This window comes from Acanthaster planci, linkage group LG13 (assembly GCF_054643075.1).
Source record: "Acanthaster planci isolate LZ-2023a linkage group LG13, COTS_SCS, whole genome shotgun sequence".
Lineage (NCBI taxonomy): Eukaryota > Metazoa > Echinodermata > Asteroidea > Valvatida > Acanthasteridae > Acanthaster > Acanthaster planci.
In genome coordinates, this window is record NC_141789.1 from 4012926 (window position 1) to 4035749 (window position 22824).

The following is a 22824-nucleotide window of genomic DNA, read 5'->3' on the forward strand; positions in this document are numbered from 1 at the left end:
GGTGGGACGATCACTCGATTGCCCCACATGAGGCAATTATCTTGCACAGAAAGTTCACTATACGAACTCTGTAGGGTTTCAGTATCCTCCTCCACGCTATTGTGTGAGGGCCATCCTTCCCCCACAATGCCAAGTATCTTGAACAACAGAGGATCGCGTCTAGTCGAAGGGCAAATGTGCGATGCCGAGACAGGAGATGCGTGTCATTGAGTGCTCTTCATGATATCAGAACAGTCTCGGCGGGAACCGGCACTTCGGCAGGAGCGGTATAGGCAAGGGTAAACGACTCAGCGCGTCTGTATTTCCTTGGGCTGTGGTCGATTTGAAGACTAGCGTGTACTCGTACATTGCTAAGGTAAGAGCCCAGCGCTGAATGCGAGCAGACGCTTGAGGCGGTGCTGCTCTTTCTTCATTGAAGAGGCTCAGGAGAGGCTTGTGGTCGGTCATTAACTTGAAATGAAGACAATAGATGTAAATGTGAAGCATAGTTACACCAAACACGCAAACGAGGCCCTCCTTTTCGATCTGCAAACACCAGTCGGCCAGAGCCAATGTGTGCGAGGCAAAACTGACTGGTTTTCCGAACCATCTGGTATTCTGTGGGCAAGGACTGCACCGATTCCGGGTGTGTATCGTAAGTCTGACGCCTCATAGGTCCGACGCCTCAACGAATATTCGGAATTATGAGGCGTCGGATTTATGGGCAATTTTTTTTCAGCCTCATAGTTCCGACGTCTCAAAGGTCCGACGACTCATAAAGAGTACACCATACTTGACACCGGGAACCAGTCTTGTTCCTAGCGCTGTCTTCATACACCGGGAATCAGTCTTGTTCCTAGCGCTGTCTTCATACGCTCGTAACGAGTGTCAATCAAACGTCGGACTTTCGAGGCGTTGGGTTTTTTTGAGGCGTCGGATGTATGTCATGGGCCGAAAAAACCGCTAGAGCTTTTAAACAAAATTGTCGGACTTATGAGGCGTTGGACTTATGGACTTTTTAAAACGCTTTTTTCGGACTTATGAGGCGTCGGACTTACGAGTTGACCCCCCGATTCCATATTGCGATGCATCACAATGCCTGATACGGTGACATCTTTCTCGGGTCGACGAGCACCAACAGGTTCGATAACAGCACGAGATCTTTGAAAGCACTGAACGCTTCTTTTCCTCAGCATCCCATCCCCATCTTGTGTCCTTGCACGGAAGTCGATACAAGGCAGCAAGGGTTGTCGGTAGCTGCAGCAAGAACTTATTATAAGCAGCCCTAGGTATGCTCTCAGTTCAGGCACATTTGTTGGTGCCGGTGTGTTGTGGATGGCGTTGGCCAGCTAGTTCAAAAACGAGCCAACACAGTCGACAGTGTAGCGAGATGAGACTGGTCATCGGTGCTCGTGATCAAGATATCATCGACGTATACAGTCACACGTGGTATTCCTTGCAAAATGTTCTCGATTGTATGTTCGAAAATTGCGGGCGCAGGAGCAACACCAAAAGGTAAGCGGGTGTAACCAAACAAGCCGCGATGTGTTGTTGGTGACCGCGTAGGCACGCGACGCCTCACCCAGGATCAGTTGTTGATAATTTATGCTTGCGAGGGGTCAAGCTCGGTGAATGTAGTTCCATCCGCAAGCAATGCAAACAAATCCGATTTTCGGTATACTGGATACTTATCAAACTTTGCAACCATGTTCAATGCTAGTTTATAATCCCCGCATACTCTCACGGATGACCGATCTGCATGGCTTGGGGACTGGGACGATGGGTGCTGCCCATTCGGAGAACTCATGTGGTTCGATGAATCCTGCAGCTTGTAGGCTGTCACGTTCTTTTCCCACCAATTTCTGCATATAGCGTAGGAAACAACTCGTGCTTTACAGAAGCGCCGCTCACGGTGCATCTTTGTCGACATACATTTTGGCTGTGGTGCTTTGCTCATCGTTGAACAACGCTGAGTGAGTTTTGAGCACCTCATCGATACTGGTGGCTCCATGGAGAAAATTGATTTGTTGCCAGTCCAGTTTAATTTCCGAAGCCAGATCCTTCCACATATGAGCTTGGTCCGTCACCTTTGACAACGAGTAGTGAGAGTTCGTACATCTTTGCGTGGTACTGGTACTTAACTTCAACTTGGTTTCCGAGGACTACCACATGTTCACCGGTGTAAGTGCGGAGTTCAGGCCCGTAGGCTGGGGGGGGGGGGGTCGAACGAACCCCCTTCCCCCCCGCTTCCAAGTTCCGCTCGTTGGTTTTGCTTGGTTTTGTCAATAACGCACTTATAAATTTCGAAATCAAGACAATTATACAACGCGCCGACCTCTTTGCCTACTAGTAAACAATACGCTCGATTCACATCAGTGCGCCTCCAAGAGTTTGTAATGCGTTGACCAATCACAGTGCGCGAAATCTGTCGATCCTTACCGGTACCAAACGCGCATTGGGTCGACAGATTTTGTGCACTGTGATTGGTCAACGCGTTGCAAACTCCTGGGGGCGCACTATTGTGAAACGCTCGTATTCCCCCAACTCCAGATTAATGAAAATAAAATGACTTCTCCACTGGGACTGAACGAAACGCTGCGTTTTCCCGATTCGCAGTTTATTTGTCGAGTAGGGACGCCCCATAGTGACAAGTGGATAATAAAACGAGGGATTTCACAAGTAAAGGGACTTACCTATTACGTCACCTCGTATGCTCGAAGATTTCCACTATCGTAAGAATTAACCATTTCATGTTTGAATCCAGGAAGTGAAATAATTTGGAACATTCCTCAATTTCAGTCCTCAATTTAAGTTTTGAACACAAAGATAACCCACTAGCGGCAGACGGAAGGGGGGCAGACGGCCATCGGCCCTCCACTTTTTGACTGGGAGCCCCCCCCCCCCAACTTTTTGCAGGTTCTGTAATTGAGTGGGGTATAATGGATCAACCTATTCATGGATGATGCCTGATTGTCAACGACTGGCCCTCACTTTGAAAATCGTTCCGCCGCCGGTGTGATAAGCCCACCCCTGTGGCCCTCAACCCCCTTCAATTTGGAATGTTTACATGTCGATGAATTCAATCACCACATACCCACACATCTGCAATGGACTTCAAAGACGCACTACATTCTCAGAGACTGTCCCCTTGACCGGGCCATCTCCTGCTGGGTTTACCCACAAAAATCTGAGGAAAATACAATCTAAAATCCACTGGCAAACCTAGTATAAAGTTAGTCCAGCGGCATAATGATTTTTTTTTCATCTACAGAATGTACAGGCACCTTCAACGGTGGTCTTTTCTAAAGTACTGGTACGTGTTTGGCACTTTTAAGTACAATAAAAGGGGTGAGGTGTCTCTGAAAAAGTTAACCTCTGTCCACCTTCCCCCTTGGAAAGCGTGGACTTCCCCCCCCCAAAAAAAAATCATGAAAATATATTGCTGCAAACAGTCGTCGGATACTAGCAAGCGAATCTACATGGAATTTTGTGATTGGTTAAAACAACCGTGGGATTTCTCACTGGGGGAATCCCCGGAAAGGGCGAACCAAAACACCGTATTGCCGCTGACTCGGACATGACACATTCATGGCATACAGACGGGGTAAGAGTAGCACTTCTTTTCGTCGAGGCTTTAGTTTATCATTCTTTTGGCGAATCGGTGCTGCAAAACTTGTCGACGGGAAATGGCCAACTGTTTTCCAGAAGAGGATGGAGATCCAAGGCTGAAAATAATCACAGATGTTTTCCGGCCGTATTTGGTGGAATCTTTCCATTTGACGTCCGAATTCCTGTCCCTTCTTTACAGCAAAAATGGTGTCAATCATGGTAAGCAGTTGGTTGCCTTTTTTCAAGTTGACAGGATGAGATAGGAGCAATTGGGAAATTGATCCTGAAGCAGGGCCCTTCGTATATTTCTCCGTCGATGGAGGAACTAGTGTACCAAGGGTCCTGTGTACGGTTCCAGTTTACGGGTCCAGTTGGGAAAGAATTCCAAGCCTAAGACACTACAAACATCGGCGAACAAAAGAAAAACAGTGCATAATAATGAGCGTCCATTGTTATTGCACCGTACTTCTTTTTTAGATGTTATTAATGGAGTTCCATATACGGACAACACTTGATGCCCCACGTGCACTAATCTTTGAGACTTGTCTGAAAAAAAAAGGTTTCTAAGTTAATGCTTTCGAATCTTCTTAGCTAAATTTCACTTTTTATGACATATTATCACTTTTTGATGGTTGTTCTAACATTTTAAGGGAAAAATAAGTGTTGTCCACATATAGAACTCTTTCCATTGTCAACTTTAGCAGTGACAATGTTTAAGCATTTAGGCCAACCTAGAAAACACTTCCGGACCAGTCTCATCATTTCCAAATTCCATATACAGCCGCAGCACTTGTCAGCTAGTGCCTGAAAAGGGTGCTGGGAAGGGCTGGTGGCCTGCACAGATTTTAACTAAGGAAATACGTCACACGGGGGTCACAGCTAACAATGTGATGAGCATTGTGGGTAAATTCCTGCCAGGCCACGTGAGCTCGCTCACAAACAGCGGTTATCGATTCGATATTTGTTCATTTTCTTTCTCATTGCTGAAAGTATTCACGCTACACTTTATTCGTTCATCCAATTTTAATCAAGATAAGCAATGATTTGAAATATATTGCCAAAAGACATGTGATCAGTGATACTTAATGAGCAGAATACCACACTGTGACTGTACCAAGCCCATGTTTTTATCACATAGCCAACACTTTGCCCGTGCCATAGCCAAAGTATTGCCAATGGCAAACCAAATAATTTAAAGACCACTTCGCTAACCGGAAGTGCCAACCTCGCAATCACAGGCCATGCACAATGTACTAGCCAGTTACAGTGCAAAGCCATCAGCCCTTCCCGTAAACACGACCTTTCTTATACTCCTCTGTCGATTGAGGAGTGCATGAAGGGCCCTGTTTACAGATCCAGTAGCTGTGCACAAACCGTATTAGACCAGTCTGAACAATTCAGTGTTTTCTAAGTGAATACCTCCATATGTTCACTGCTAAATGTGACTTTTTAGGGCATTCCATTGCTTTCAGATGGCTAATGGGTCACTCTATTCAACAGCTGTGCAACATTTATATGTTATTGCCACAGTTACATACATCGTACTTTGTCCTCTTTTCACTGAATCACCTTAATAGGATAAAGTTTGCAGGGAATGTGTGTGTGGTGGAGTCTGCTAATTGGCACACTTTGACCATGTTGAATTTTCATCATTTCCTTAGTTAATAAGTATTGCTACATGCACTTTGGTTAAATGGACGCTAATAATAGCCCAAGCCAAAGCCAAGGATCATAACCAGTGTTAATTCTCCTCATTCAGTCTTACATGAACTTGTAAGACCAGCCAATTAATCCCTTATCAGCCCCTTATCATCTTTTATTTATATCCTCAAATTTTTGTCAAAAACACAATACAATAGTGCTTACTTCTGAAATGTTTTGAAAATATGTCTTTACGCTGTTTCCGATGAGCTCAAATTGACAACTGAAATCGAAATATAAAAATGGCTCCTTAACACCAGATAAGAAACAGGGATGTTTGAAATTAATCACCTGTTAGGCATGATCAGCCAATCTGTATTACCGCATGATTGTTCTGCCCATTGGTTGATCCTGTATTAAATCTGCAATTTTACTTCCCTGTTTAAAACAACCATCCACAAGCATGAATTGTTAAGAAAAGGCAGTTGGTTGATGTTAGAATTATGAACAATCCCGCAATGAGATCAACATATCACGAAAGATCAACCAATTTTGTATATTGACCAATCGCGCCCAACGTATCCACTTTCTGTGCATTTTTAAATAGTAACACCAGAAATTGCTACATGTACATGTCAGAGGTGAACTGTTGTGACTTCAGAGGTATCAGGATCCTTTCCTAGGGAGTTAATACGGACAATTCACTATAGCAAACCTCCAAGAGTTTGCAACACATTGGCCAGTCACAATGTGCTAAATCTGTCGACCCTTTCCAAATTCGTATTAATTGGGTTGACAGATTTTGCAAATTGTGATTGGCCAGCACATTGCACACTCTTCAAGGGGCTCTATTATGTAACGCCCGTATTGATGGAATTCTCACAAAATCCATTCGTATGGTATGCCATGCCATGGCAATCTTAAGGTTCTTTGGATCAGGCAAAAATCTTATCATTTGGCACATTGGATTGGGTGTCCATGCCTGATCCAGTGCCCAAAAATATAGTCTCTTTGTTTTTTCCTTCATGGTAGAAACTATGGGAAATATAGAGCAACTTCTTCGTGAAGAATCTCCTGTCAACGTGCTTCTTGACCGCCTGACCAGATTGAATGGCAAAGGGACGTACACAGCTTTTATTGAATGCCTGAGAGATAAAGGTGAGGTCACACCAATAATGCCTGCATCTTTTCCGATCACACTGTTTTTGGTACTTACGTTTGAGTATTTTACAATGTTAACACTTGACATAAACACTAAGAGGAAGAATTCACTACAAGACTTCTTTGCCGCGTCTCAACGTGTATACGTTGCAATGGTAGTTGGCCACTGGCTAAAACATAGCTATAGAGTTGAAGACTCTTTTTCTTTATTTCTTGACAGAAAAAGTTTAAATGGTCCGGTTGTTGGCTAGAACAACAATTTTGTTACTTGTAGGTGTTTTGGGAAGGCAAAGCAAATATCAGTATGCATTTCAAAACTTGAAATGTCTGTGTTTCATTTGAAAAATTGATCCATTTCTGCAACTGGGGTGCAGCCTGTTCTTATCAGTGGGTCAGATTCCCTTAGAAAATGTTCCCAACCAGTGCAGACTGTTTCAGCTAAGGGGGTGTGTTGCAGAATGCACTCTCTTAGATGGCATGAAGGGTGTTTCCACAAAAAAAATGAAATTTTGAATTAACGTTTGTAAAATGAAGCCTGACTTGTTTCATGTGTAACTACAAGTATGTATCAATTAAAAACATGTCACTTCAGTTAACAGTTTCTTTGCTTTCAAACGGTGTGCTCTGTGATCTTTTGCCTAGAATCATGCACATGCCTAGTGAAATAGCCAGGATTAACTTGCCTCACTATGACCAATAGTTATAACTTTAGGATATTATTTCAATATGTTGAGTAATAAACATAAATTTATTTGCTGATGTCATGTAATCAATATGCACACATATGGTTTTGTAAGCATTTTTCAAAGTTTTCCAAAGATTCATTGAAGTGAAGCCTTGATCGTTGTATGGACCTTCTCAGCGGATGCAAAATCAGTGACAGATCATGTTGCTAAATTTGCCACCAAGTTACAGGATTCAAGACATGGTGTATCATTGTTGGCATTGATGACAATGCTCTTCGTCATTCTCTTTCCCTTAGGGAGTGGCTTCATCGCCGACTTCATTGAAGGCGTCCCAGGCATCGAGGACGAATCCCACAATTTGTGGAGGCACCTGATACAAGCCTTCCATGACTCCCTCAACAAAATGGCTCCATGTGAGATGTTGCCCTACCTGCACTGCCTCTTGGAAGAGGAAAAGGAGAGCATTCGACAGACGGCCCAGTACCACGGCGACATCAGGGGAGCTGTTCGTCTTCTCGGCATTATTCCCAAGAGAGGCAAAGATGGATTTCGGCAAATGATAGAAGGTCTAAGACACACAGGTCTAACAAAGCTCGCTAACGAACTGACTGACCTTTCTTGTCCATCTAATTGCACAGGTACATGTGTGTGCTGTAAATCTTTGCATTATCTGTGTTACTGTAAAAGAGAAAGGGGATATTACATACATGTACGCATGTCACTTAAATTCATGAAAACTTTCACCATATTTATTCTAATTTTTGTTTTGCTTGTCTTCAGGTTTCTATCTTGTTTTTTTAATAAATTGCATTCATTTCTAAAATTAGCTGGTAAAATCTAACATAAATGTAGACAAGATGTATTACTTAGCATAGAACTTTGCTGTATTGTGTAATGTCTCATTTGATAGTCTTCAAATATGTTTTTAGAAACCTTAATCTGGTCTTGGGTTTTTGAATGAGTGGATGTACAATGCATATATTCACTTATATTGGAAATTGGTACAGCGAAATTTATGGGTTCTTATATACTACTGATTGTTGTTTTGATTTTTTCTAGATAATTGTAGTACCAACAATCTTTCTCCTGAAGATGTTGAAATGGAGGACTGCTGTTGTAGTTCAAGCATGGACACAAGCATCATTGTTGACAAGCCCAACATTTTCGAGAGCAGCAGCCCAGTTGAGAACACCAGCGGATGCGACCCATCATGGACCGGGGCTTGTTCCCCGCAATCCAGCACGGAAGAAGGGGAGACCTGCGACGCTGACTTCTCAAGTGGTGATGAGCCCAGAGCTCTCAAGCTGCGTGGCTACCAGGAGGAGCTGGTGGCAGCTGCGCTGCAGGGCAAGAATTGCCTGGTCGTGGCCCCCACTGGCTCAGGCAAGACTCTGGTGGCTGCTAGGCTGGTCAAGGCATTCCTCGACAGGGAGGATGGTGTAGGGCAGCGTTCTGGAAATCCCGCTCAGGTCGAAGCAGGTGGATCCAACAAGGTAGTCTTCCTCGTCAACAAGGTGAGTCTTTCGGATGACCCTCCAAACCAATTGAATATACATGAATGCTCCAGGAAAATACTCTAAGTTCACATCACTGCAAGGTGCTCCAATATCTGCCTGACCCAAATTGTTATGCACTCTTGGAAATCAAAAATGATCCTTGGCACTTTGTGATATGGCTGCCTCTAGCTATTATCCAGGCCACTTTCCTACATCTGTTCGGAATCTGTACTGATCAGTTTTGGCATTCTGCAGTAATTTCCATGGAAGAGGTTGTCACAAATTGGTGATATCTAGGCTGAAGAGGCATCAATTACACTCAAGGAGCAAGGCCCGGCATACCCTGTCCCCTTTTCAGGTACCTTTGGTGGAGCAACAGCGGAACGTCTTTCAGAGGTACATGAGCCAGAACAGCATTATGGGCCTGAGCGGCGAGATGAGCAACTGTGGCTCACTGGTCGACCTGTTGGAGGAGCACGACGTGCTGGTCATGACAGCCCAGATTCTGCTGAATGAACTGAAAGGGACTAAGGACGACAATGAACGCATGGAGCTCTCCAGTATTGGCCTCCTTATCTTTGATGAGTGCCATCACTGCCAGGTACAATGATGTAGCTGATGTACATGTACATTTATATGCTACGTGCTGCTTCTTTTCATTTGTCCAGCCAGTTATCCTGTCATGCATGCTAATCTCACTTTCTATTTAAATCTTTTCTAACGTTTACATACAAAGTCCTCATAATTCTTTGAGGAATGGAGGAAGCCAGCATTTGCATAACTATATTTCAAGTAGATTTATGGAATGATTAAACTATAAATTGTTTTTTGAAATTCTTATCATTAAAATCCAATTTTAATGTTATGTTCATAGATGAATGCTTTATTTGTATATATACTCGTGTCATTTGTTTTTAATTGTTTACTTTGTCTTGTTTGTAATTGTCTGGTCCAGATGAATTGTATCGTTGGCCTTGTAATGTTCTGCTTAAGGCTTGTGGGTAATTTTGATCTTTGTTTAGTAATAAAGTTTGATTTGACCCCTCTGTCAAATTTTCATATTTTGAGGTTTTTTCCAGTATCAGAATTTGAATTTTTAGATTTTTTTTCTTGCGCATTTACAGAAAGGCGATCCTTATAACAGAATCATGGCTTACTACCGTGATATGAAACTGTCCTCTCCAGCAACTCCAAGACCCCAGGTAAGAGTGCTAGCCAGCAAAAGACATTATCTGCTCAATTCTAATTCAGTTTGAAACAAGCTTCATTTCCACAAAACAAGAATGGTAAATTTTAACGAATGAGAAATCACTGTCCAAAATAACATGTATATGAATTTATAACAAACAACAATAATTCCCCTACATGTATATTTGTGAACACATCATAGGTTGTTTCAAGGTTAAATACAAATTAAGATGCCACAATGACCCAGATAAATTTGGAATAAAGCGGCGGCTGAAAAGGAAGTTGGTTCTTTGTGTATCGTCAAGAAAACAAATTGCGCGATTGGAGTTGAGGGTATGGAGTGAGCTGTGTTGAAGGGATGGTTCTGGTTTGAAGAATGCATACAATCCACTACTCTTCAAGGGTATGTGTTACAACAGGGAGTTAATAAAATGTGTTATAATGAGCATTGGAAAGCTAAAGCAAAGGATTTATATGAGAAGTTTTGTTGTTTACAAATGTAAAGATCTTCATGAATCCCAATGAACAAGCTTTGAGTACGGTGCCCAATAAAGCAAAGTATGCCTTTATCAAGCTGTCAGTAGGTCAAAATGTGCCCTTGCATATCTCAATCTTTGTCCCCTTGCAACACCAGGTACTTGGGCTGACCGCCTCTATGGGGGTGGGCAAAGCAAGCACCGCCTACGAGGCAGAATACCACATCATGAAGATGTGTGCTAATCTGGACGCCGAGGAAATCTGTATGGTTCAGGATCCATGCAACCAGGAGGAGCTGCGACAGATACGGGACAAACCAGAGGAAGGTACGTCACCAAATACATGTAGTTGACAAAGCTGATAGGATATTGTCATATCTTGGATTGGATTGAGAACTGAGGCTGAACTGTACATAGGCCTATAGATGCAACCTATGCAATGCACGCACACACAAGTAGCCCAGTAACGCAGCAGCTAGGCTAAGACTTCAATGACTTTGAGGTGAATTTACAGTTACAATACGTAGTTTCGTTATTTCTACTGTGTTACTGAATTACACTGTATTATATATAATGCATTATTGCAAGTTGTCGTTTAGACACTCAAGCACTGTGCTGGTGTCCTGCAGGCATGTCTTTATACTACAACAGATTGGGTCATTCAAATTAAACGCACGTTGTATAAGGTGATAGTGATTAGCTTTGTGTATTTTGGACTCGATTGTCTTGAACCATGAAAAGACTACGAAGGCTGACTTCAGATTTTTTTAAATTCAGGTTGAAATAAGATCAGTGGTAATGCCTTACTCTATAATTAAACTGTTACGTTTGCTGCTTTTGTGTACGTGAATGTTTAAACAAGTAAGTGTCCCATTGATGCCTATTATATTGCCAGATATCTTCGAGGTGCCAGGCCGCAAGAACAATGGATTTGTACAAGAGGTCCATGGCATAATGGCAAAGATTGAAGCCAAAATATCACAGACTCCAGGTAGTTAATTAGGAATCCTTTCGTTATAATTCTTGACTTGAAAATCATTAAGTGCCATTAAAATCAGGAACATCCCTTTTAAAAATCATATAAAAGTCATGTTGACCCCTTGCTGTTGGTACTCGGTAATGATTCCTTTAGCACAGCAAGGAACTTTTTGAAAAATGTGAAGTGCAATCCCTCTGTTTGCTTAACATTTCCTGATGAGATTTTCCTGATGAGATGATGAGATTTGATGAATCGCTCATATGCGCATGCCATAGTTTTCCTAACCAATTTCCCCTGTTGTAAAAAATATCAAAATGGTCACCTAATCAGCACACTGAATTTTTCTTCTTTTTACTTTTTTATTCAGAGGCTCATGGAGATTGCTAAAAAAAATCAGATGAAAAAAAGATCAAGCATTTCTATTTCTATTAATTCTATATCTACCCAGTAAACAAAGTTTATTTAAAACTGTGGTCGATAACATAATATATATTTTCTGTTTTGTAAAGAGGGCAACTCTTGGATGAAACAGCCTGCTTCGATGCCAAGGCGAGGCACCCAGGGTTATGAAAACTGGCTGGTTCAAATGGGGAAATATATCATCCAAAGTGTCCCGGATGAACAGGCTCGCAGAAGACTAATCACCTGCAAGGACCATTTGAAGGTAGGCATGAATAATAAGACATGGTGAGTGTACAGTTTGACCTGGCTCAGCATATCTCAAGGCAAAGTTGGACTGTGACACATAAGGTGGACTAGTATGCAGCTTTTCATCAGTTAGGCAGTGTTCAGAGTAAATAGTGTTCAGAACTTCAGGTATTACAGGACTGTCAGACCATAGAGGAAGGACACAGAAGGAGTTTGAACTGCCCGGGCTTTAACATCTGGCCAATTACCGCTTTCTGGCATGCCTGGTATGTCCATAGCCAGAGCGCAGAGAATGCTTGCTACGCACCATGTGTTTCACAACTACGAAATCCCTTTGTACCCTATGATTGCTGCTGCAATTTTTCACTGGTAATCTGCATCCTTAAAACTTTGTGTACTGAGGTATAGGACATTGAATATTTATGCCTTTGTTGGTACCTGGTATGATCTCATGACAACATCAAATGTAATGCTTGCGCAGTTGCTTGTGCCCTAAATTTATATGTGCAGTCATTGCCCTTAACCACTTCCTGCCAGGGACTCCGAAATCGGAGACGTATGGTTTATATGCGTGGCCGGGGTCTCCAAACTCGGACAAAGGAAACAGGGTCCTGTAACATAAGACTGTACTCCGAACAAAAGATGAGCCACACAGCACCACTGCACGCTAATCTGGCCCCTATTGAAAAGAGGTCAGCAGTGCACTGAGCCAGGTTCATGAACAAAAGACAGTTATATAACACCGCACAATCTGAGCTCTGTTTACAAGGCTGCAGGCCTGGCTGAAATACTCGGGCGTCAATGACGGTCACCTGTCAACCTAGAATAGTGCCTAAAGGTTACTTCGTGCGGCTATACACGACCATTAAATGAAATGATGAATTTTTGAACGATTTTGAAAACAGACTGATAGTCATGCCGGCCCAGTATCATCAACATTGAAAAATGCCCCTGCACGAAGTGGTTGATGGGCTCTTTTTTCTGGAGTTATTTTGGAAATAAATAGCTCGGTTGTTTACAAGATTTTGTGTTTTGTTTGAATCATTTTTATTGTGGCATTAGTACAAAAGAGTATTTTATGAGATTTCACGATCACTCCCTATGATGAAATAGAACATTTTGTTCCTAATGAACTAAGCTTTCCAGTAGTAGTGAACATTTGTTGGCCAGTCTTCGCCGAATTCGTACCAGGTCTTTGAACACTGACGTATTGGATGGAGGAGAATAAAATTACAAACTTTGCATGGATACTGGAACAGTGTGTCAACATTTCAAAAGTTTATTTAGGATGGCAAAAGCAGATCTAATATCAGGGATTTTGCTTTCTCTATTTCCTGGTCACAGAGATAATTTGTATTTAATTGCAAGCAAAAAACTACAAGTATTGCTAGGATATTACTGGCCCTGCTTGTTCGGCTAAGATGCTGGCAGTAATCAGATATTTTTGAAATGTTTTCTATTATTCGTCTGACTCGGCAGCGACCATCATTGAACACTTTGAAGTGCCTGAGTTGAAGCTCCTTCTGTGTCCTTCCTCTATGGTCAGACAGCATTTTGATCACTTCTAGGTTGAGCTTATGCATCTTCAGTATAAGGATACTAAACACTGATGTGGTTCATTGTGATAACGAGAATGTGGTGATAAATGCTGAATGTGAAAGTCTCACACCAATTTGATTTCAGGAATACAATGACTGCCTCTACATCAACCGTGATGCAAGGACAAAGGATGCACTGAACCACATCAAAACCTTCATAGAGGGTCTTCAGTTTGGAACCAAAAGCCTCAATCCAGACGAACAGCAGTTGGTAGAATTATTTCAAGGTGACAATAGATGGATTACTCACTGGAGTACGGAGTAGCAGTTGGTAGAATTATTTCAAGGTGACAATAGATGGATTACTCACTGGAGTACGGAGTACCAAATAAACTGTTTTTGTGGAACTGAACTATAGTTTGAAAATTACCCGTACAAATGCTGATTAATTGTAAAGCCACCAGCTTTTACTTGTGTGTTTGTGATATGGAAGTTGAAATGAAGTGTGACACAGTAACAGGAATTTGATGTACCCTTCTTATTATTAAAATCAGACTTACTTGGAATATTGTATACATGCAGACCTGCATACAACTAGTACGATTTAGCCGAAATTCTTGAAAATACGATCATACATTTTTTCCCCCATAAAATATGGGTTTTGACAAATTTGACACGCCTGAAAAAAGTCGCAATTCAACAGTTGCAAGTGTACATTATTCCAGAAAAAAACAGCTGCAAATGTACACATGTACATGTCCATATACGTTTGCATACGTACATGTACAATGTAAATGGATGTGCGTACAGGGTATGCACGCGTGTGTACAAACCTCGTGTGTAAACAGCATCCAGCAACCACCCAATCATTATGTTGTGATTGGCTGCCCATGAATTCGTGTGATTATTTTATGTGTGAAGGAGAGTGTTGATGCCATCTCGTCCGAGTTACTCGGACTAATGTCAGACCCAATCCAGACAAGTTGTCAAAATGATCACGGGGAAGAATATGCAATTTTTTTACAAAATACCATTTTTAATGAGAAATACCACTTTTGAATTTTCAGAATGCAGTTTTGTGATCCAAGAGGTTGGCAGGTCTGCACATGTATCAGACATTGACAGTGATACTGCCATTCAATCATGTTTCCTGTTTATTTCTAGAAAGACTATGTTGTATTCTACATTTCTGAAGTGCCTCAATTTCACTCCTTTTTCATATTTTCCCTTCTGAATAATAGTCTAAAACTCTTTAAGAAAAGTGTAAAGTGTTGTTTAGTGGAACAAATAGGTTCGGTCTACATTCTGATTAAAAGTGTAGTCCAACTTCAGTGACGTGAGCACATCTTCACAGTTATATCTATCAGTGAAATGTAGCATATTTATACCATTTTGTAATCTTGCATATAGGCAAGCTGAAATATTTGAAGCTACTGGCTGTAAATCCAGACTCAAAACTTCAGAATCCACTCTTGGCGTGTCTGACCAAGCTCCTGACGGACACATTGGTCGGGAACTCAGATTCCCGCGGCATCCTCTTCTGCAAGACCCGCGCCACGGCAAGGGCCTTGCACGCATGGCTGGAGACTGCGCCCGGCCTTCAGTGCCTACGGGCAGGCATACTGACCGGAACTGGAGGGAGTGAAGGTTAGTGTTTCTTTGCACTTCTGGCAGTTGCACAGAACTTTGCAACTCTAAGAAAACAAAATCAAAATACATAGTGTGTAGTTCCTTGACCTATTCTCTCTACTACCGAATGATTTTCAAGCTTTGGGAGCTGCATGGTAGCAGTCTATGGACAGGGAAAGAATCTTGTCATGACCACATCTCCACTAATCCTGCAGAACCAAGTTTTTCAAGAAATGGAGATATGCTTTTCACAAATACTTTTTACTTCATTTAGAGGTACTTAAAAGGTCATAACTGGTGCATTTGTGTGCGCCACCGTCCCATTTGATACTTGTGCTTGGAAGTGCAGACAAATTGGCCTGCCCCCCTCTCCCGAAAACATGGCTTCATGCCCAAATTGTATGCCCCTCACTTTTTTTTTTGCAAGCAATTTTGAGCCAGTTCAGTGCTCCTACAGCTAGTGCATACCCCAAATAAAATGCAGCTGATGAGGTCATTCAAGAACAGCACCACGCACTCATGATGTCAGTCAATCCCCTGTCAGCACAGCTACATGCCAACCTGTACACATAGTTTGGTTCCGAAATGACTGTGACTTTTGTTTGAAATATCAAATTGGCTCATCGGAAGCACCCTCACGTGAGGACAGTGGTTTGTAAAACGTAGGGTTCAAAACGGAAGAAGCCCAGTTTAAAAGGAAAAAAATCTGCAAATTGACACTTTTCAATTGTTGGAATGGAGTTATAAATAATTTGAACAGATTGTCAAAACCAGAAAATATTTGGTAGGTTTCAGGAATTCAGCAAAGTGATCGGTGAAAGTTGGATAACAGCACTTTTAATTCTCATCATACTGTTGTGTAGCATGTAAGTGGTAGTAATGTGCATTTATAAAGATCAAATTTCTGTGCACACAAGCAGCTCCTTGAATATCGCCCAGGCAAGGTTTTATGGAGGCTAGTTTCATTTTGTCCTCTTTCTGAATCTCACACCAATTCTCTCATGATGGAAAAATAGAAGGAAAGGAAGTGGCAGGTACTTTTAAATCATTCTTTATTGGGAGATAACCTGTTACTGACAAATTTCTTTGCCGAAATTCTTTTTTGTTGTTTGTTGTTTGAGCATTTGTTAAAAATTTCCAAATGCTTTGCACAATGTCAGAAATAAAAAGAATATGAAGTTCAAATTAAAAAGGCTACAATTTTTGGATAGACAGATTATGATGGAGGGTAGGGAATGGATGTAGCCCACCAGTGTCAACCTAGGGATGCCAGAAATCATGCATTAATTATGATTCCCAGAGTTTTCATTCCAGGATTTGTGTATTTACAGGCATGACTCAAACCAGGCAAGGGGAGTTGCTGGATATGTTCCGTGAGGGCAAACACAGACTGATCGTTGCCACCTCGGTAGCAGAGGAAGGACTGGATATCCAGCAGTGTAATGTGGTCATATGCTGTAACTACATCTCCAACGAGATTGGAAGAGTCCAGGCCAAAGGTAGAGAAATGGCTGTTTGTCTAGAGAAGGGCCTATCAGGATGCATCATCCCCTCCTTTGTTAATGATAGTAACAGTATACATGTAGCCGATTCATCCAAGAGATTTGAGCTAGGTAGACTTGAATTTTAAGGCACAATTCCTACAGCAGTGTTGCAATAAGTTATGGACATGTGTCCACCTTTCTGTAACTATACTAGTTGTAAATTTAAAAGCAGCTTTAAAGGCATTGTCTTTTAAATGTCACAGAGGAGTTACACGTTGCCTTCTTCATATTTTTTTATTCTAGTGAGAACTCTCTAATGTTCGGCTTTATTGTGTTGCTAATATTTAGCTTGGTGATGAATAATCAAGGCTCACAACAAAATTGTAGACAAGATTGGGATCAAAGTCTGGAAGGGTTTGCAGGGAGGTCATACATTTTGAGAAACTTGAAGCTCTGAAAATGAGCTCATCATCCAATATTCTGTGTCACAATATTGGTTTGATGATTTTGCTTGCACTTCGGTTCTCGCTTTCTTTTGTATGACTGCGTGTTGTTAGGAAGGAGCAGGGCCCGTGGTGGGAAGTTTTTCTTGGTGATATCAGAAGAGCTTGCCCTGACCAGCCGTGAGTTCCGAAACCGCATCCGTGAGAAGATGATGTACAAGGCTACAGAGAGCCTTCAGAAAATGCAGGAAATGGACAGAGAAAAGTTTCTTGAAAAGGTACGAGTACATTAACTTGTATTCCACAAAATAAAAGTGACCACACTTGTTTTCCCTTTCTCTTTTTGCTTATTTTGAACTTGCCTTTCATCATAATGGCTAGTTGATATGATAATGATATCAAATTCCTCACAACTCAAACTCTTCTGATCAGCACCATTATTAGGAATACCACAAGTTGCAAAATGACATCTCATTGCAGTGACTGGCAAAATGACAACCTTACTATCTGTTTCAACCTCATTATATTTTTAAATGTTAATTGTTTAATTAATTTATTACTTTCGTTTGTAAAGTGCTGTGTTCTTAGTTGAGCGCTCACTAAATGCTTATTATTATTATTATTTTAATCCACTTGCTACACAGTTTATAACTACATGTATCTCTACACTCTGATTGTCAATGCTGGTGTATTCAATAAGAATCTTTCACTATTGCTTGTCTGGATACATCAGTGCAGTGACGGGGGGGGGGCATCCCCTGATAGTTAATTCCAGTTAGTAAATAGAGCTTCAGTCAGCAACTGAATCCAAAAGTAGTACGTAAACAATACACAGACCTGCCAACTAGTATGATTTTTGCATATTTTGTATGAAAAATTGATGAAAATACGACCATACATTTTTATCACCACAAAATACCGTCCGGATTTCGATAATTTTGACATGGACAGAAAAAAAGAGGGCGCTGTGTGAAATCTAAGCTAAAATAGCTGAAGCGGCTGTAAGCAAGACTAAGCCATATGTCACGCGGTTCGATATCACAAACTCATAAAGTAGAGCGTTCGTGATTGGTGTACACAATGTACACATGCCCCTGGTAGCGCACGTATCAAATCAATTGGAACGTCACATACCAAACTGATCGGCATGCATTGTGGAGTGTACGTTCGTGTGCATGCAAAAAATTTTCCCCACGTAATCGTAAAACTGCATGAATGAAGATGCCACTGTCTGGACATCTCTATTGGTAGATGGGGCTGTTTGTTGGTCATGTTGGCATTCTTGGCAAGTCCGAGTCGGGCATGTTTCACTCAACCATCCTGGCTTTTTGTCTATACCAGACCACCATACATATTAGTTGGCTAGACCTGTCATATCTGATCTATTTCTGGAAGAGTGCGATGCAGTTCTTCGGTGATTCTTTCTTGTGTCTCTATCTGCTGCGAAGCAGAATAGAGACAGCTTAACCCCTTCGCTATGGAGGACTGACACCATTGTGTGAGGATCAGTGCATACCACACATACAGTCTATTCACCACACAGCCGCTGGTTCAATGGGGCCTGCTGCTGGACAAAGCCCTCCATTCAGGGCATACCACAGCCCAGATGTTGCGGTCAAAATAATCCCACCGTGAAGGGGTTAATTGGCTTAATGGACTATTGTCGGACCTCTGTCTTGAATACTGTTTTTTTATTGGCCCAATTGCGATCACATGACAAGACAACATAACTGCATGTCACACTCACCGTTGGAAATCACATCAGCGGGTGTAGGATATCATACACAAGTAGGATATTGCGCAGAACCTCTAACCACTAATGTTCAAAGATTCCTTTTTTACCCTTAATTCCCCTTAGAAACAAAAAGCATAAAGACAGATGTGAAAAAGCAATTTTTGACTGCTGTGATGTGGGATTTGATGTTTTGAACATCCTCAGTTATTCAGTTATGCATAAGGCTGAGCTTCGCCTAAGGCACTATGGGTCTGTCACGTTTCAAAACATCATATATCACATACCAACGTCACATACCAAACTGATCGGCATGCATTGTGGAGTGTACGTTCCTGTGCATGCAAAAAATTTTCCCCACGTAATCGTAAAACTGCATGAATGACGATGGCTTCATCTTCTAAAAAAGACACCCGAACACAGAAGCAATCTTTCAAAAGGCAATATATGGAGAAATTTGGATTCATATTACATGTACCTTCCAGAGAGGTGAACATTACGCTCGCTGCGCTTTGTGTAGTTCTGACTTCAGCATCCCGCATGGGAGTTATGATGTATCTCGCCACATTGAAAGCAGTAAACACCGCTACATCACTGAAACGAAGAATGCGACCCACAGTATCAACACCTCTCAAAGCTGGCTTTCACCATACTGTCCATCTCCCACAACAATGCTGCAGACAAAAGAATTTTCATCATAGTTCGCAAAAATGCGACAGACTCAAGATCCAGCCTAAGCACTGCAGTCCTGTCAGACTCTCTCACAAACAAAATATACACCCAAGCCACAGCCAGGCCATGGCAGCAACGTGCACACCAAAATGAACTGTTGCGTAAATGCAAGAAACCAACTGCTGTGAGCAACACCAGGAAATAATAAGGTCCATTTAAGCCTGCACGAGTAAGTATTAAAGTTCAAATAGTATGTAGTCACGCAAAGGTACTTGTAAGTTTGTCTTTCCTGTTTGGAAAAAACACATTTGTATTGAAAAAAACACATTTTGGAACCTCCAAATACACTTTTGCGATTCTAAAGGTTGGCAGGTCTGAATACATGTTGGCTGTCAGCATTTCCTCTGAAGCATGAAATGCAGTGTACCACGGATAACTTTGTGAATTTTACACGACACGAGATTGGAGAACAAGTTACAAGTCGGCAAATTGACTCTGGCACACCCCCCAAAGAAAATGCCATCACTAATAGCCACTGTCTGGACATTTCTATGGGTAGATGGGGCTACCTGTTGGTCATGTTGGCATTCTTGGCAAGTCCGAGTCGGGCATGTTTCACTCAACTATCCAGGCTTTTTGTCTATACCAGACCACCATACATATTAGTTGGCTAGACCTGTCATATCTGATCTATTTCTGAAAGAGTGCGATGCAGTTCTTCGGTGATTCTTTCTTGTGTCTCTATCTGCTGCGAAGCAGAATAGAGACAGCTTAACCCCTTCGCTATGGAGGACTGCTACTACCACACCATTGTGTGAGGATCAGTACATACCACACATGCATACAGTCTATTCACCATGCAGCTGCTGCTTCAATGGGGCCTGCTGTTGGACAGAGCCCTCCATTCAGGGCATACCACAGCCCAGCAGTTGCGGTCAAAATAATCCCGCCGTGAAGGGGTTAATTGGCTTAACCCCGTGAAGGGGTTAATTGGCTTAATGGACTATTGTCAGACCTCTATCTTGAATACTGTTTTTTATTGGCCCAAGCGATCACATGACAAGACAACATAACCGCATGTCACACTCACCGTTGGAAATCACATCAGCGGGTGTATGATATCATACACAAGTAGGATATTGCGCAGAACCTCTAACCACTAATGTTCAAAGATTCCTTTGTCACCCTTAATTCCCCTTAGAAACAAAAAGCATAAAGACAGATGTGAAAAAGCAATTTTTGACTGCTGTGATGTGGGATTTGATGTTTTGAACATCCTCAGTTATTCAGTTATGCATAAGGCTGAGCTTCGCCTAAGGCACTATGGGTCTGTCAGGTTTCAAAACATCATATCCCACATCACAGCAGTCAACAATTGTTAATATTATCACTTTAACTGCTACAGGACGGGTAGTTCAGTTCTTTTTTGTACTGCTACATGCTGTTTGCTTTGATGACTTTAATTTGTCTGTTTCCCAGATAACTGAGATTCAAAAGAAGAACCGCACAGAGCGTAGGGTCAAGGAACGCGGCCTGGCCCGTCTGACGCATGATGAGAAGCTACGAAATGTCAGCCTGCTGTGTCGCAAGTGCAGCCACCATGTCTGCACACTGGACGAAATCCGCTGCATTGAGAACGCCCACCATGTGGTGCTCAGCAAGTCCTTTACCAAGCAGTGTAGGCTGGTCCCTCACGATAAGCCCGTCAAGAAGACGGACTTTGAGAAGCTGCAGCGCATCCTCTGCGGGAGCCCCACCTGCTCCCAAGAGTGGGGCATCCAGATGAGGTACAAGAGCTGTGTTGTCTTTGCTTTGACCCCAGTCAACCTGATATTCCAGACATCCACCGGGAAGAGACAGAGCCACCGCTACTGGAAACAAGTGCGACTGTCCTACGCAATAGCTGAGATGGACATTGATGAATTGTTTGATGTGACCATGGAGGATTATGAGGATAACTTTGAGGAAGATGACGATGACATCTGGGCACCAAATTAAACTGTCACACTTGCCCACCTAAAAACACATTTTTCATAGCATCACAAGATAACAACATACATATGCATGTAATAAGGATAAGCTAGCACTGACCAGACACTCGGCACCACCATCCCCTCATCACTCGGGCGTTAGTGGACCTGTAAAGATTCCGGCAGGGCCAAGATGCAGAGACAGGGTGCAGTGTGACTGGGGGATGCCCCGATGGACTGTCCCTGCGAAATACCTTTGCAAAAAATGTACAAGATTTTGGGCACATGTTACTGTATGTGCCCGTAACACTCCAGCTGTGGTAAAAGTGCCCTCCGCCAGACCATGGAGGAATTCCTTCCTCCATGCCCAGACCAAATGTTCTTGACTTTAATGCACTTAAATCACTCCCGAACCAGACAGACATGTCACCCTATCAATGTTTCTGGACTCAGTCCTTGAGAACCTAGTTGTATTTAACAACTCAATTATAATTTTTATCTGGCTGCACTTTTCCAACTATTTACAAAAACAATTTCACCATGATTTTATCTAATGTTTTATTGAACTGAGTGGATTATTATTTTGTTGAGTTTGTGGTGATAATTCAGTCAACTGAACTTCTCACCGAGTTTATCTTATTTGGTAAAACAAACTTCTGCTTGCCATGCTGGGAACAGTTCTGCCATCTTCATAAAGTTTCACATTTATAAAAGCTCATCGTGCTATTGTGCTGTAGCGGCGTAACTAGGGAGGCATGTACCCCCTCCCCATTTGAAATCCGCAAATAATCTTTGTTGAAATGCAGCTGCAGCTTATTTTCTTGTGGTGCCCCCTTGAAAAAAACATGCACTCCCAGGTGCCCCAGCCCCCCCCGACATGTAGCCATAGTTATGCCACTGTTGTGTTGTCTGTGTATGTGACATTTTATGTAGTAAAATACTGAACACAAATTGTAGTAATTTATACAAAAGTATATTAACCTGACATATTTGCTAATATCGTCACATCCTTTTTTCCCGCATGTTATGCTTATAGTTGTTTGAATACCAATTTTGTGAAATTGGACATATCGTTCTCCTGCAGCTCCTGTTTTGCTGAAAAAGATCAGCTAAAAATGTGTGCGTTTCATGTTGCATTATGTTACTGAAGTGAAATGGAAGGGCATACTTCCAAGTGAAATGAACTGGATATAGATATGCTGACCATTGATTCCAATGAAAGCACTAACACGGCAGGTCATATGCCAATTGCTAACTGTATGCGAAAATGGCATTAAAATAGTTGATGACGTGTCGTATACAATGTAACCTAAGACAATGTGTTGGTAAAAATAAATGCTATGAATTGAATGCAATTAAATACCGGGTGGTAATTTTAATATATGCTGTAGTTCTTACAAAGAAATCATTGCTAACAGAAAAGTGGTTATTTTGAAGTGTTCACAGATGCATATACATTTACTAGTTCATGAAATAAAATAACTAAAGTTGAG

The 22824-nt window shown here is 41.9% G+C and overlaps 1 protein-coding gene across 3 annotated transcripts; it reads left to right on the forward strand.

The window, feature by feature from the left end:
- The first annotated feature begins 214 nt into the window (after positions 1-214).
- Positions 215-22823, forward strand: LOC110981269 (ATP-dependent RNA helicase DHX58-like). 3 transcript variants are annotated; one of them, XM_022238691.2, is made up of 14 exons: positions 215-355; positions 6262-6387; positions 7373-7714; positions 8136-8590; positions 8931-9173; positions 9697-9774; positions 10395-10563; positions 11132-11227; positions 11725-11879; positions 13547-13688; positions 14812-15048; positions 16362-16529; positions 17072-17235; positions 20841-22823. In XM_022238691.2, exons 2-14 carry the CDS (start codon positions 6267-6269, stop codon positions 21357-21359), a joined length of 2889 nt encoding a protein of 962 aa, XP_022094383.2. In that variant the 5' UTR covers positions 215-355; positions 6262-6266; the 3' UTR covers positions 21360-22823. The 3 variants fall into 3 exon arrangements, with proteins under 3 accessions (XP_022094383.2, XP_022094379.2, XP_022094381.2); XM_022238687.2 differs by lacking the exon at positions 215-355 and adding an exon at positions 3533-3807; XM_022238689.2 differs by lacking the exon at positions 215-355 and adding an exon at positions 3533-3807 and having other exon boundaries at positions 8169-8590.
- The last annotated feature ends 1 nt before the right edge of the window (position 22824 follows it).

Excerpts from the sequence above, each read along its gene's own strand:
- LOC110981269 (XM_022238687.2), top strand. The coding sequence starts at position 3,666 with ATGGCCAACTGTTTTCCAGAAGAGGATGGAGATCCAAGGCTGAAAATA. Across the intron at positions 9,174-9,696 it reads ATGAGTGCCATCACTGCCAG|AAAGGCGATCCTTATAACAG; the intron begins GTACAATGATGT and ends GCGCATTTACAG. Across the intron at positions 9,775-10,394 it reads CAGCAACTCCAAGACCCCAG|GTACTTGGGCTGACCGCCTC; the intron begins GTAAGAGTGCTA and ends TTGCAACACCAG.